This window comes from Arabidopsis lyrata (genome assembly GCF_000004255.2).
Source record: "Arabidopsis lyrata subsp. lyrata unplaced genomic scaffold ARALYscaffold_8, whole genome shotgun sequence".
NCBI lineage: Eukaryota > Viridiplantae > Streptophyta > Magnoliopsida > Brassicales > Brassicaceae > Arabidopsis > Arabidopsis lyrata.
The window spans coordinates 3,825,068-3,837,624 of NW_003302548.1; the positions used below are offsets into that span (position 1 = coordinate 3,825,068).

A 12,557-nucleotide genomic window follows, 5' to 3' on the forward strand; every position below is an offset into this window, starting at 1 on the left:
CAAAAGAGTTTGTGGTTTGTTTTATAACCTTAAAACCTTTGGTGTTTAATATCATGAGAGAAAGTGTTTGTGTCGAGGTTGTAACAATAAATATATAATGGGTTTTTGGAGAGAACATAGCAACTTCTTTATTAACGATGAACGAGATTGGTATTTATAGTGAATCAGCTGAACGAGAAATCGAAGATACAAAACGGAAAAAGAAACACAAACGGAAATATATTGTCTTATCTATCGCTAATGACTTCTTGTCTCCCTTGTGATTTCCCCTTTTTACCCTTCCAAATTAGAGATATTGCCTTATCGGGCCGGAGCGAATGAATATGGGCTGAGCCATCACGCCGTTGTATTGTTGGGCCAAGCTGACACGCTTAGGACGAACCGTTGCTCGGTTGGGCCGAATTTCCCAATAAAAAACGTGTTAGCTCAATCAATCCTTTTTTGGAGCGAATGATGCATAGGAAAAAAGCATGTATCAGTGTATTCCATTAAAGATCTACACCGTAAAGTTTTGTGGTTTATATTTGGTAAAATCAAAACCAATGGTGTTAAAATCATGAGGAAAAAGACACATATTGTAATTATCATAGTTCAGGGTTATTTTAGTACAAATTCAAAACTTATGGGGCAAATCAAAGAGAAAAAGAAAGAAAAGATACATTTATATTAAAAAAGGAATAAAGAGCGCCTCCTCTTATAATTTCCTTACCCTATCTCTAGTGCTTCACAAAAACCCTTAGATCTATACTCTCTCCATTTCCTTTTTCTCTGTAAACCCCTTTATAAATCTCACTTCTTCTTCTTCGTCAATCCTTCTTCAGATCTCTTCTTCTTCTTCAATTTCAATAGAGAGATACTACTCTCGTCTTCTTCGCTTTCTCAATCCTGTTTCTTGTAGAGGAAGTTCTTCTGATTGATTTCGTCTTCTTGTAACGTTTTTTTACCGATTCGATCTTCTTCGGATCTTAGGGTTTTTGTTTAAATCCAGATCTTGGGTTTTGTTAAATAATGGCGACTCCTTATCCTGGAGCGACGCAGGCGAGTTTTCATTTCGAAAAATTGATTCTTTCGATACTATTACTGGTTTCGTGACTAAGTGATTGAATCGGTGTTTTATGTGTTGTAGGTGGGTTCTTACTTTGTTGGGCAGTATTATCAAGTGTTGCAGCAGCAACCAGATCTTATTCATCAGTTTTATTCTGAGCCTAGTAGAGCTATTCGTATCGATGGTGATTCCACCGAGACTGCTAATACTTTACTGGTAAACAAATCTTGCTCTCAAGATCCAATCTTTTACTCGAATTCATTAGGTTCTAGAGGATTAGTGGAACTTAAGTTGATAAAGATTTGTGCTTTACTTAATTTAGTTGTTGAAGTTTACTCTGATGTCAATTAGTGAAAGTCATTGATTTTGCAATTTCTTTATGTGATTGTAGCATATTCATAACATGGTTATGTCACTGAACTTCACTGCGATTGAAGTGAAGACGATCAATTCAGTCGAGTCGTGGGAAGGTGGTGTTCTTGTGGTGGTTTCAGGCTCTGTTAAAACCAAGGAATTTACCAACAGAAGGAGTTTTGTGCAGACTTTTTTTCTTGCTCCTCAGGAAAAGGGTTATTTTGTTCTCAATGATATATTTCAGTTTGTTGATGAGGGGACTGTTTACTATCATCAGCCTTCTTATTTATCTGAAACCAAGCATGAGGCTCAGCTTAATCCTCCAAGCCATCATCCAGAACCCCAAGGTTTGTTTGTCATGTTTTGTTTGACAGATTCAGTGTGGTGAATTTGTTTGCTTTTATGTTAAATTTAAAATTGATATCACTGGTTTTTACTTTTCAGTTCCTGACTATGTTCTGGAGGAAGAAGCAAGAGATTATGTGAACGCAGTCCAAATCAAAGATGATCTTGTCGATAAGTACAGTCTGCAAGAGGACCAACATCAACCTCAGCATGAAGTCTATGAAGATGAAGTTGCGATTGAGGAAACACCTAGGGAAGAAGTTGCAGTTGATGTGGTCCATGAACATCGGGCTGCACCAGTAGAGGAACCCGTTGGTGAAAAATCAAAGATGAGTTATGCTTCCATTGTAAGTGCTCACTCTCTATGGTCATGTGTAGTGTTCAGGATAGTCACAAAACAACATGTCTATTGAAAATAACGACCTGGAAGCACATACATATCTTGCTCTGTTCATTTATATTTGTGTCATAGGAGTCAGTCTATAGTAGACTGTAGACTTCCCTTTAAAAGATAATGGTGTGAAATGGGGATTACAATCTAGTACCATGACTAATAACCATGGTTCGGTCTTGTCATTTGTACCTAACTTTAGTTTTGTCTCATTTGAGGTTTAGAAAATTCTCTTTTTAATTGGAGATGCGCTGATTCTCTTTTTCTCAGTTAAAGGTTGCAAAGGAAGCAGCAGCTGTACCTGTAGTTGCTACACAACCATCATATAACAAGAACTCTCAAGATATTAATGAGTGGGATCAACCAAGGCGGACTCCTTCCCCTCAGCTGGCTGCGCCTCTTGCCCCTGTTCAGCAATCAAACGCTTCATCCACGTATGTTTCCGACTATGGAGCAGAGGCAGAAGATGGCTCTGGATTTGAAGACTGTAAGTTTTTTGATATCTTGGACTAGTAAAAGTTGCACTAAGATGTACTGCTATTTGATTTTATTTGTCATTTGGTATTGTAGTATTGTATATTCATTTTTTTCTGGTTTGCCTTGTTTCAGTTGAGTTCAAATCAGTGTATGTTAGGAATTTGCCGTCCGACATATCTGCTTCTGAAATTGAGGAAGAGTTTAAGAACTTTGGTACAATCAAGCCTGATGGTGTGTTTCTCAGAACCCGCAAGGTAAATAATCTTCATATCTTTTTTTTTAATTTTACTTTTTCTCTATGTTTGTCTTGAGTGATATAAAGAGCCAAAATTAACAATCTTACTGCAACCAAACATGCAGGATGTTATGGGCGTTTGTTATGCATTTGTTGAGTTTGAGGACATGACTTCCGTTGAGAATGCCATTAAGGTCTAGATTCTATTCCACAGTTATCTCACAGGATTAATTGTCATCTTCTGTTTTCCTTTCGCTTTGTTCTTATCAGTTTCCCTCTATGTAATAATATTTATAGGCTTCTCCTATATACTTGGGTGGAAGGCAAGTATACATTGAGGAACGAAGACCCAATCCCGCTGGTGTTCGCGGTGCAAGTAAGTCGTCATTTGAAACTGCACTTTATGCCCAACAAATTCTTTAGAGCGTCCTGTGAAAGCCTCATAAAAAAGAAAGTTTACCACATGTAACTCATTCTGACTGTGATTTCTATTGACTGACCAGGACGAGGAGGAGGACGTGGAAGGGGAGGTTACCCAACAGAAGCACCAAGAGGCCGGTTTGGTGCCCGTGGGTCTGGCAGAGGAAACCAGGATGGAGGTGACTACAGGCCAAGAGGTAACGGTTACTACCGCGGAGGTGGTCGTTAAGGAAAAAAAAGAATCTCTTCAAAGTTTTAGTGCAACCAAGAATGAAATGATTCAGAGAAAGGATTCGGTTCTTCTTCCTTTTATCTACGGAAGAAGTAGTTTGTAATTTTTTTTTTTGTTGGGTTTGGTTTTTTGGCTCTCAAAGAAACAAAGATTTTGGCTTATATATGTTTTTCTTTGAATTTGTTATAGATTTAGCCATTTAGGGCTTTGACTGTTACCTCCCTTTGGGAATGGTTTAGTTGTGTAACATTTCAATTTTTGTTTTTCCTTTGTTTCGGAGCTTTATGTTTCAGCAGAGACATCAGCTTTTAGCTTCGTATGAAAGTTATATTTTCATAAAAGTAATTTTTTTTAACAGTTTACTCGTGTTAAAAAAATTGAACTTTTAATTTTTTTTAATATCTTACTCGTCAAGGTAGCTCATGGTGCGACAGAACATATATACTGTGACATATATGTTGTGTAATATTCGTGTTTTATTTACTCTGTTTTTTCCCCTGAGAAAAAAATGGGTTGGAGAATTATCAGAAAATCGAAATATCTCGAGGATTAAAGAATTGGGACCCAACAAGGTTTTGATATATGTCGGTGTTTCATTGTTATGGTTTCGCGAAGCATCGGATGATCTCAGAGACACAGAGGGAATGTTTGGATGCAAATGTCTGTATTGGAACAATCTCAGAGAATTACCTCCATTGAAGGAACCTGAAACCTTCTCTCTCCCTGCTTCTATTCCCCAGTGGCCTTCAGGTAAAATTTTATCATTCCAATTGTTGACGATTTTCAACTTTACTTTTTTCAGATCGGAATTCGATTTTCCCCCAAAGTGTCTCGATTTAGCTCTTTAGTTTCGATGTGATTTGATCCAATCCATGTACAAGTCTTAGGAACAGTCTTTTACGTTTCTAACAACTCATCTATTCATAAATCGTAAAAAGTTTTTTGATACACTTTTCTTGGCTTTGAATTGATTATCAGGTCAAGGCTTTGGTTCAGGAAGAATCAATCTTGGCGATTTAGAACTCGCCGAGGTCACAAGTTTTGAATTTGTATGGCGATACTGCTCTCGTCGAGACAACAAGAAGAGTGTTTCCTTCTACAAACCGGACAAATTACTCGAAGATTTCCATTGTTTAGGTCATTACTGTCAGTCTGATTCTCATCTCTTGAGAGGTTTCCTTCTAGTAGCAAGACAAGTTAATAAGTCTTCAGAGCCTGCACTTGTGCAACCACTTGATTATACATTGGTCTGGAGCTCAAATGACTTATCAGAAGAATCTCAAAGCGGTTACTTCTGGCTACCGCAGCCTCCTCAAGGGTATAAAACGATCGGATTTTTGGTTACAACGAGTCCCTCGAAACCAGAATTGGATCAAGTTAGATGCGTTCGAGCTGATCTAACCGATAAATGTGAAGCACATAAAGTCATCATCACTGCTATATCGAATTCTTTAAGCATTCCTTTGTTTATATGGCAAACAAGACCTTCTGACCGCGGAATGTGGGGCAAAGGAGTCTCAACAGGTACATTCTTCTGCACAACTCAATCCCCGGAAGAAGATCATCTCAGTACAATCGCGTGTCTAAAAAACCTCGATTCGAGTTTACACGCAATGCCAAACATGGAACAAATCCATGCTTTGATTCAACACTATGGTCCAAGAGTTTACTTCCATCCTAATGAAGTCTATCTACCTTCTTCCGTCTCATGGTTCTTCAGAAACGGTGCAGTCTTATGCAGCAACTCAAATTCCTCTGATATCAATGAACCTATAGACGAAACCGGCTCGAATCTACCTCATGGCGGAACCAACGATAAGCGATATTGGATCGATTTACCGATAAACGATCAACAAAGACGCGAATTCCTCAAACGAGGCAATCTCGAAAGCTCGAAGCTTTACGTTCACGTTAAGCCAGCATTTGGAGGAACGTTCACTGATCTTGCGTTTTGGATTTTCTGTCCATTCAACGGACCAGCGACTCTGAAACTAGGGCTCATGAATATCTCGTTAGCTAAAACTGGTCAACATGTTTGTGATTGGGAACATTTCACACTCAGAATCAGCAATTTCTCCGGCGAGATTTACTCGATTTACTTCTCACAACACAGTGGCGGCGAATGGATCAAACCTCAAGATCTTGAGTTCATTGAAGGAAGTAACAAAGCTGTGGTTTATTCGTCGAAGCATGGACACGCAAGCTTTTCTAAGTCTGGATTGTATTTACAAGGATCTGATTTGCTTGGAATTGGGATAAGGAATGATACAGCGAGAAGCGATTTCTTTGTTGATTCGAGTTTGAGGTATGAGATTGTTGCGGCGGAGTATCTCGGAGATGCGGTGGTGGAGCCGCCGTGGTTAGGTTATATGAGAGAGTGGGGACCGAAGATTGTGTATAATTCGAGATCGGAGATTGAGAAATTGAATGAACGATTGCCATGGAGGATGAGATCTTGGGTTGATGCTGTGTTGAGGAAGATCCCGGTGGAATTATCCGGCGAGGAAGGACCGACGGGACCTAAGGAGAAGGATAATTGGTTCGGTGACGAGAGGTGGTGATATTTTTGTAATGGGCTTGAGATATTTGATATATGGGCCTGGAATATTTTATTTCTCAGGCCCATAACTTAGTGACGCACCAAAACCTATTCGTGTGTCCTACAGTCCTAGTACGTTTCATGTTTTCTTCTCTTCGCTATATGATTCGTGATTCAGTGAAGTGATTAATGATGCTTTCGGTCTTAAAATGAAATTTTATTGAGGCATAAAACAGAGAGACCACACACGATTTGAGTCCGTTGCTCAGGAAATTGTCATTACTGATAAAAGACGAAAGTCACAAGAACACATAGATTGAAGCAGAGAGGACCATTGGTGTTGTCATTCGCTGGTATCGAGGACACAACGAAGGCAACTACCTTCGTGCAATAGATCGAAAGCCTTATTGATCTCTCCCAAGGTCAAGTTGTGTGTTATGTATTCATCCACTTTTATCTCCTGCATCGTTTGAATTTCACGCAACAGTGAAGTGTTTGAAGAGAAGAAGATAATAAGAATCATTGCTCAAGTTTGTTTAAGTTGTCTAACCTTGTTCAGATACTTTTCTACAAGCCAAGGCACTTGGGTTCGACTCTTGAAACCACCAAAGGCTGTTCCTTTCCACACACGGCCAGTCACGAGTTGGAATGGTCGAGTTGATATCTCTTGTCCTGATGCTGCAACTCCCACTATGACTGAAGTTCCCCATCCCTGCAATGTTGTCTTTACCTCTTAACCACATCCTCGTTTTTATAAATTTTTTAACGGTTTCTTCTGAATGTTGTACATGGATGACTTACCTTGTGACAGCACTCCAATGCAGCTCTCATCACGGAGACATTCCCGATGCACTCAAAGCTGTAGTCAACACCACCATCAGTGAGCTCGACAATCACTTCCTGAATTGGCTTGTCGTGATCCTTTGGGTTCACATATTCGTTAACACCAAACTTCTTTGCTGAAATTCCACAACCAAGAAACTCAGTGAATTGTACAAATTATATGCGGTAACAAAATCCAGTGAAGAAAGATGAGGAGATTTACCAGTTTCGTACTTCTTGCTATCGATATCAATGCCAATGATCCTTGAAGCACCAGCTGTTTTCGCACCCTCGGCAACCTAACCATTGACAATTTGAAAAAAAATAACCACATAGATTCTCTTCCTTGGGGATAAATAATTATGGAAGCTTTAGAAAGGCAGTAGCTTACAGCAAGTCCCACAGTGCCAAGACCAAAAATCGCAACATTTGACCCTGGTTCTACTTTTGCAGTATTCCAAACAGCTCCAAGGCCTAATAAGACGCAGATACATGATATACAGTTACGGACAGACAATAAATCAAGTTCGCTATATCACCAAAAACTCGCAAAGAAAGAAGAAGAACGGATTTAGATTCCTATCAGAAAGAATAAAGAGGATGGTGAAGAACCATGTCGATCAATCCATTACTAAGCAGAATTGGTAGGAGACACTACAAAAGAACTTAGTATACTACTAATCAGTGAGAAAGATTAACGAAGATCCAAAAAATACGGAAATCATGGGAAACGTGTAAGAAAGACTGTATTTTAAGATGGTTGAATTCTTACCAGTGGGAACACCACATCCAAGAAGGCAGACTTTATCCAAAGGAGCATGAGGATCAATTTTGGCGACGCTAACATCATGAACAACAGTATACTGACTAAAGGTGGAAGTACCCATGAAGTGATAAATGGGTTTTCCATTAACCGAGAACCTCGACTTACGGTCGTTCATCATAATCCCAACACCAGTAGCAGATCTCACCTTGCCACAAAGGTTAGTCTTCCCAGATTTGCAAAACTTGCATTCACGACACTCAGCTTGATAACAAGGGATAACATGATCTCCGGCTTGAACTTCTGTTACACCTTCACCAACACTCTCAACAACCCTATCCCCACAAAACAAAAAACAGATTTATAGCTTTGAGGAGATCGATCTCACAAATCAAAGAAATTGATGTTTATGAACATTAACATACCCAGCAGCTTCATGACCGAGGATACATGGAAAGAGACCTTCAGGATCCTGCAATCAAACATTTGGACTCAGCTCAAAATTGATTCACTAATCCACAACAAATCAGGAATTAACTCATAAATTTCGATAAAGCAACTCAAATTCAGCCTCTAATCCACAATAAATCGATTCAAATCAACCAAGAAATACACTAAATCAAATCAAATGAAGGAGAATGGAGAGGACGAACCTTGCCGCTCCAAGTGTAAGCGTCGGTGTGACAAAGAGCAGTGTAGAGGATCTTGATCCGAACCTCACCGGCTTGAGGAGGAGCTACTTGCACATCTTCGATGACCAGAGGCTTGTTCGGCTCGTAAGCCACCGCAGCTATGAAATCAAATCAGAAAACTCACAATCGGAGATAGGATTTACAAAACATCGCGAGAAATTCATGTATCTAGATAGAAAACACTATAATCGAAGAGAAAGAGATAGTGATCGAGAAGAGAAAATACCTTTGCATGTGATAACCTGACCATGAGTCGCCATTGACGAAGGAAGAGATTAGAGAGATAGAGGAAGAGAGAGCAGAGCAGTGGTGGGCACTGAGGTTGGTGTGTCGTTTCTTCTTTTTCTCATGTGCTAGAAATGTAATTATCCGAGTCGGGTCGGGTCGGGTCGGGTCGTTAATAATCGAGAGAGAAAAGTCCGATTTGATCTGATTTGAAGTAGGGCCCGAGATAATGGATAGGCCTAAAGAAAAGATGTGGATGACGTCGGCTCATTACCCATATACAATAGGTTCCTTGATTTATTTCTTCGAAAACTAGTTTTTTCACATAACTCTACTCAATTTTTTTTTTTTGTCACAAGAGTGTTACTTTTATATATAAAAGTCAGTACAACTGAGCCATTACAAAAATGCATAAAGCCAAAGCCTATGAACTAGTACAGAACAAGATTACCAAGTCTAAACTTGACAATCAAGTAGAGAAGATTAGGCTAAGCCAATACAACTGAGACATTACAAAAGTGCATAAAGCCAAAGCCTATCAACTAGTACAGAACAAGATTACCAAGTCTAAACTTGACAATCAAGTAGAGAAGATTAGGCTGATATCATAAACTAAACTTGTCTAAAACAGAAACCAAAAGGTGACTTAGTCTGTTCTAGAATCTTATTCAACAAACCAACTTAACTTAACCTGTAATGGCAGTTACAGGGACCCAAAAAGTTATGACAGAATTTAGTAGAGTGAGTTATCTTTTCTTGGGAGGCTTCAGAATTCCTCCATTCTCAGTAGAGTCTGAATTTGGACGTTTTGAAGATTCACCAACCTCAAAGTTGTTTGATATTCCAAGAGTGGATCCTGCTGTGGTGTTTGGGGAAATCATAGACTCTGTGGAAGATTCCCTTCTCCATATAACAGTTCTCGGAGATGGATAAGCTGATTGATGTAATCCTTCTGGACTTGATTCATGAAAGTGTGGAAAGGCAGCTACAAATTCTTCAGGGTTTGGTGGAGGAGAATCCAGTCTTGGTGGTGGAGTCAAAGGCGCTGGAAAGGAGTAATCAGAGTTTTGAGATTGAGAATTAAAATTGGATCTTCTATCCTCATCATAAGACCTCCTCCTGTTGTAAAGTGGTACATCTAGGACTTCAGGACTGTTCCTAGGAGTCTGAGGGAGCTGAAATGAGGGCAGTGACTTCTTTGATGTGTAATTTGAAGACAATGACTACAAATCCTTCTCAGACGTTCATATTGAAAGCTAATCATAGCCCTTTCTCTTGACTCAAAACAAACCCTTCTGAAAAACCTAAAGCAGTCTGTAATTCCAAATCGAACTCTAACTCTGATAAAGGTGATTTGAACTGTTGTTTCATCATGAAAGTCCAAGTAGATCACTTGACCTAAAGTTTGAGCAATAAACCTGGCTGTGCCTTCTGATACATAGGGAAGTGGGATTCCACGGATTTGCACCCAAAATTCAATGGTAGTAAGGAAGTCAACATCTGGGAAGTCTTCCCATCTCTGTGATGCTATGAACCAATTATTAAAGATCCATGGAGCCCTGCGTTGAACTGAAACCAAGTCTATTTCAGATTGAAATATGAACTGGACATAAGTATCACTCAAAACTCTTCCATGGATACGTGTAGTCAGTCCCCAAGTTCTTGGAAGTGAAGAGAAAACAGCTTGGAGACTTTGAGATCTGGTGTTGAGAGGCCGAGCAATAAGGCTGAGTCTATTCCTTCCAACAACGTCAACATAAGTATGATGAGGAATAAAGAGCTCAGGATCATTACGACCTAAGTTGGAGTTTTGTAAATCATCCCATAACCTATCTGCCATAGTTAGAGATGAAGGAGAACTTAAAAAGATAAAGAGAAAAAAGTTTTGGGTGAGGAGAAGGAAGAGAAGAATGAAAGTATTTATAAGAAGGAAAACTATGTAGAAAACGTATTTGGTTTGGTAACCCAAGGTAAGTTGAAAGTCAAGATAATGTAAAAAGTATCAAGGTAAAACAAAAAGAAATCGTGAAAAGGAGAGAAGATAAGGATAGAATAACATAGAAATAAGGAAAGGAGATAATCTTAGAGATTAAGTAATTATATATAACTAAGAGTGAAAATCCAAAAATTTGTCGTGACTGAATTTAAAAAACTAGTTTCAAACCTGCTGGATCAAGGAGAGTTGCAGGTTAAAACACAAAGACAAACTATCTTTCTGAATCAAAGAGAGATTTGAGCCAAGAGGGATAACCTGTTGCCACATAGGATTGAAACCGATTGTCTCGAATGATACTATGAGCAATGCGTGTTGCTCCTTTGTTTGATTCAGTGTCTGCATTTTCAAATCTCCAATTTTGTATTGAAGCTAGCTTTCTGACAATTTCCGCACCAAAATATTGTAGAGAAGGCCAGTCTTGAGGTTCATTGGTTGCATTTACCATGTCAGTGGCTTCAGAGGCAAAGATCACACTGTTGAATTTATGACTAATCATGCTATCAATAGCCCATGTGATGCTTTGAAATTTAGCTTCTGTTAGAGAGGCAATATTGGAGAAGGAGCGTCTACTATGCAACAATACCATGCCATTCCAATCTCTTAAAACCCATGAGAAACCACCAATGTGATTCCTCTTTGACCAAGACATTCCAATGTTGCATTTTAACCATGGAGCAGGAGGCTTAGACCAAGTCTTTCTGCTCTTGCCTCTGTCAAAGATTTTTGATCTTGTGTATTTGGTGCCAATGATTTGAGCATTTACCCATTGTGATGCTTCGTCTTTAATTTTCAAAACCAGATCCATAGGTACAATTTGTTTGCCTTCAAAGAAAAAGCCATTTCTATTCTTCCATAGATACCAAAGTGTCCAAGGAAAGCTTTGACGAATATAATCTGGAATTTCTTGATTTTGAGCCAATGATAGTAGATATTGAAAGTTGGTGAATTCAGAATGAGATTCAAAACCATATGGTGGACAGGGAAAATCAGAGAGAGCCCAAACCTGACGCGCAATAGAACACTGGAAAAGAACATGATTGGTAGACTCCTTGTTCCAGCCACAAAATTGACATCTCATATCGTAGCTCATTCCTCTTATTTCTAACTTATCTGCTACAGCTATAGCACCACTTAAAGCTCTCCAAATAAAGCATTTGATTTTTGGAGAAGTGTGTAAGGACCAAACCTGGATCTTTAGATCATTTAAAGAGGGTCTTTTCACAGCCGATGCAATAAGATCAGAATTATTTAATTGGTTAGCTAACTAATAACCAGATTTAACTAAGTAGTCCCCACTTCTATTATGCATCCAACACCAAAAATCATCTCTAGAGATCACAGGTTGATTGAGTAATATAAGGTTCACATCTCTTGGGTAGAATAATTCCTGCAGTCTTTGTAGATTCCAAGTTCTTTCCTGAAAGTCAATCAAAGCTGAAACCTTAAGATTCAAATCTACAAAGATATTCATCATGAAAGGAACCCGCAGTCTCTCATCATACAGCCAGGGATCAATCCATACAAGTGAAGAGTTTCCATTACCAATCATTTTTCTAAGACCTGGGATAAGCAATTGACGACCATGAATAATACTTCTCCAAATATATGAAGGCCGTGAACCCAAATTTGCTGAGAGAATATCATTATCTTCAAAATATCTGCTTTTCATAACTCTAGCAAATAGGCAATTAGGATACTTCATAATTCTCCAGACTTGCTTAGCTAATAAGGCCTGATTAAAGCATTGTAAATCCTTAAAACCCAAGCCACCTTGTTCTTTGGTTAAACAAAGCTTCTCCCAACTTATCCAATGGATTTTCTTTTTATGTTCCAATGAGTTCCACCAGAAATTAGACATGGCTGCAGTAATTTTTTCACATGTTGTTTTTGGCAGTTTAAAGCAAGACATGGCATAAACAGGAAGAGCCATAGCAATTTCTTTAAGAAGAACTTCTTTTCTCCCCAAGTGATAAAGTGCGTTCAAACCAACCAGATAACTTAGTCTTCAATCTTTGAAAGAT

General features: G+C 38.8%; 4 protein-coding genes across 4 annotated transcripts; 2 read left to right on the top strand and 2 right to left on the bottom strand.

The window, feature by feature from the left end:
- The first annotated feature begins 710 nt into the window (after nt 1-710).
- Nucleotides 711-3,840, top strand: LOC9301466 (putative G3BP-like protein). The gene is made up of 9 exons (XM_002863576.2): nt 711-1,038; nt 1,127-1,261; nt 1,437-1,746; nt 1,844-2,091; nt 2,406-2,622; nt 2,745-2,866; nt 2,973-3,041; nt 3,145-3,223; nt 3,351-3,840. The coding sequence occupies exons 1-9, from the start codon at nt 1,009-1,011 to the stop codon at nt 3,494-3,496; spliced, it is 1,356 nt and encodes a 451-aa protein (XP_002863622.1). The 5' UTR covers nt 711-1,008; the 3' UTR covers nt 3,497-3,840.
- Nucleotides 3,841-3,984: 144 nt separating this feature from the next.
- LOC9299699 lies at nt 3,985-6,220 on the top strand. The gene is made up of 2 exons (XM_021016051.1): nt 3,985-4,249; nt 4,478-6,220. The coding sequence occupies exons 1-2, from the start codon at nt 4,144-4,146 to the stop codon at nt 6,058-6,060; spliced, it is 1,689 nt and encodes a 562-aa protein (XP_020871710.1). The 5' UTR covers nt 3,985-4,143; the 3' UTR covers nt 6,061-6,220.
- Nucleotides 6,221-6,234: 14 nt separating this feature from the next.
- On the bottom strand, nt 6,235-8,659 carry LOC9299700 (alcohol dehydrogenase class-3). The gene is made up of 9 exons (XM_021016052.1): nt 8,542-8,659; nt 8,277-8,413; nt 8,049-8,095; nt 7,633-7,958; nt 7,252-7,334; nt 7,084-7,159; nt 6,840-6,997; nt 6,589-6,750; nt 6,235-6,498 (listed from the first exon to the last, which is right to left on the bottom strand). Exons 1-9 carry the CDS (start codon nt 8,573-8,575, stop codon nt 6,382-6,384), a joined length of 1,140 nt encoding a protein of 379 aa, XP_020871711.1. The 5' UTR covers nt 8,576-8,659; the 3' UTR covers nt 6,235-6,381.
- Nucleotides 8,660-9,055: 396 nt separating this feature from the next.
- LOC110225621 (uncharacterized protein At4g02000-like) lies at nt 9,056-10,988 on the bottom strand. Its single transcript, XM_021015398.1, has one exon. The coding sequence runs from the start codon at nt 10,378-10,380 to the stop codon at nt 9,679-9,681; it is 702 nt and encodes a 233-aa protein (XP_020871057.1). The 5' UTR covers nt 10,381-10,988; the 3' UTR covers nt 9,056-9,678.
- Nucleotides 10,989-12,557: the final 1,569 nt, after the last annotated feature.

What these genes read in the sequence shown, in the direction of transcription:
- LOC9301466 (XM_002863576.2), top strand. Translation starts at nt 1,009, where the DNA reads ATGGCGACTCCTTATCCTGGAGCGACGCAG. An exon ending in AGACTGCTAATACTTTACTG is followed by an intron (nt 1,262 to 1,436) that starts GTAAACAAATCT and finishes ATGTGATTGTAG; the next exon opens with CATATTCATAACATGGTTAT. An exon ending in CCGTTGAGAATGCCATTAAG is followed by an intron (nt 3,042 to 3,144) that starts GTCTAGATTCTA and finishes TAATATTTATAG; the next exon opens with GCTTCTCCTATATACTTGGG.
- LOC9299700 (XM_021016052.1), bottom strand. Translation starts at nt 8,575, where the DNA reads ATGGCGACTCATGGTCAGGTTATCACATGCAAAG. An exon ending in TGGATGTGGTGTTCCCACTG is followed by an intron (nt 7,335 to 7,632) that starts GTAAGAATTCAA and finishes GCGTCTTATTAG; the next exon opens with GCCTTGGAGCTGTTTGGAAT. An exon ending in TAGCAAGAAGTACGAAACTG is followed by an intron (nt 6,998 to 7,083) that starts GTAAATCTCCTC and finishes GTGGAATTTCAG; the next exon opens with CAAAGAAGTTTGGTGTTAAC.
- LOC110225621 (XM_021015398.1), bottom strand. Translation starts at nt 10,380, where the DNA reads ATGGCAGATAGGTTATGGGATGATTTACAAAACTCCAACTTAGGTCGT.
- LOC9299699 (XM_021016051.1), top strand. Translation starts at nt 4,144, where the DNA reads ATGTTTGGATGCAAATGTCTGTATTGGAACAATCTCAGAGAATTACCT. An exon ending in TATTCCCCAGTGGCCTTCAG is followed by an intron (nt 4,250 to 4,477) that starts GTAAAATTTTAT and finishes ATTGATTATCAG; the next exon opens with GTCAAGGCTTTGGTTCAGGA.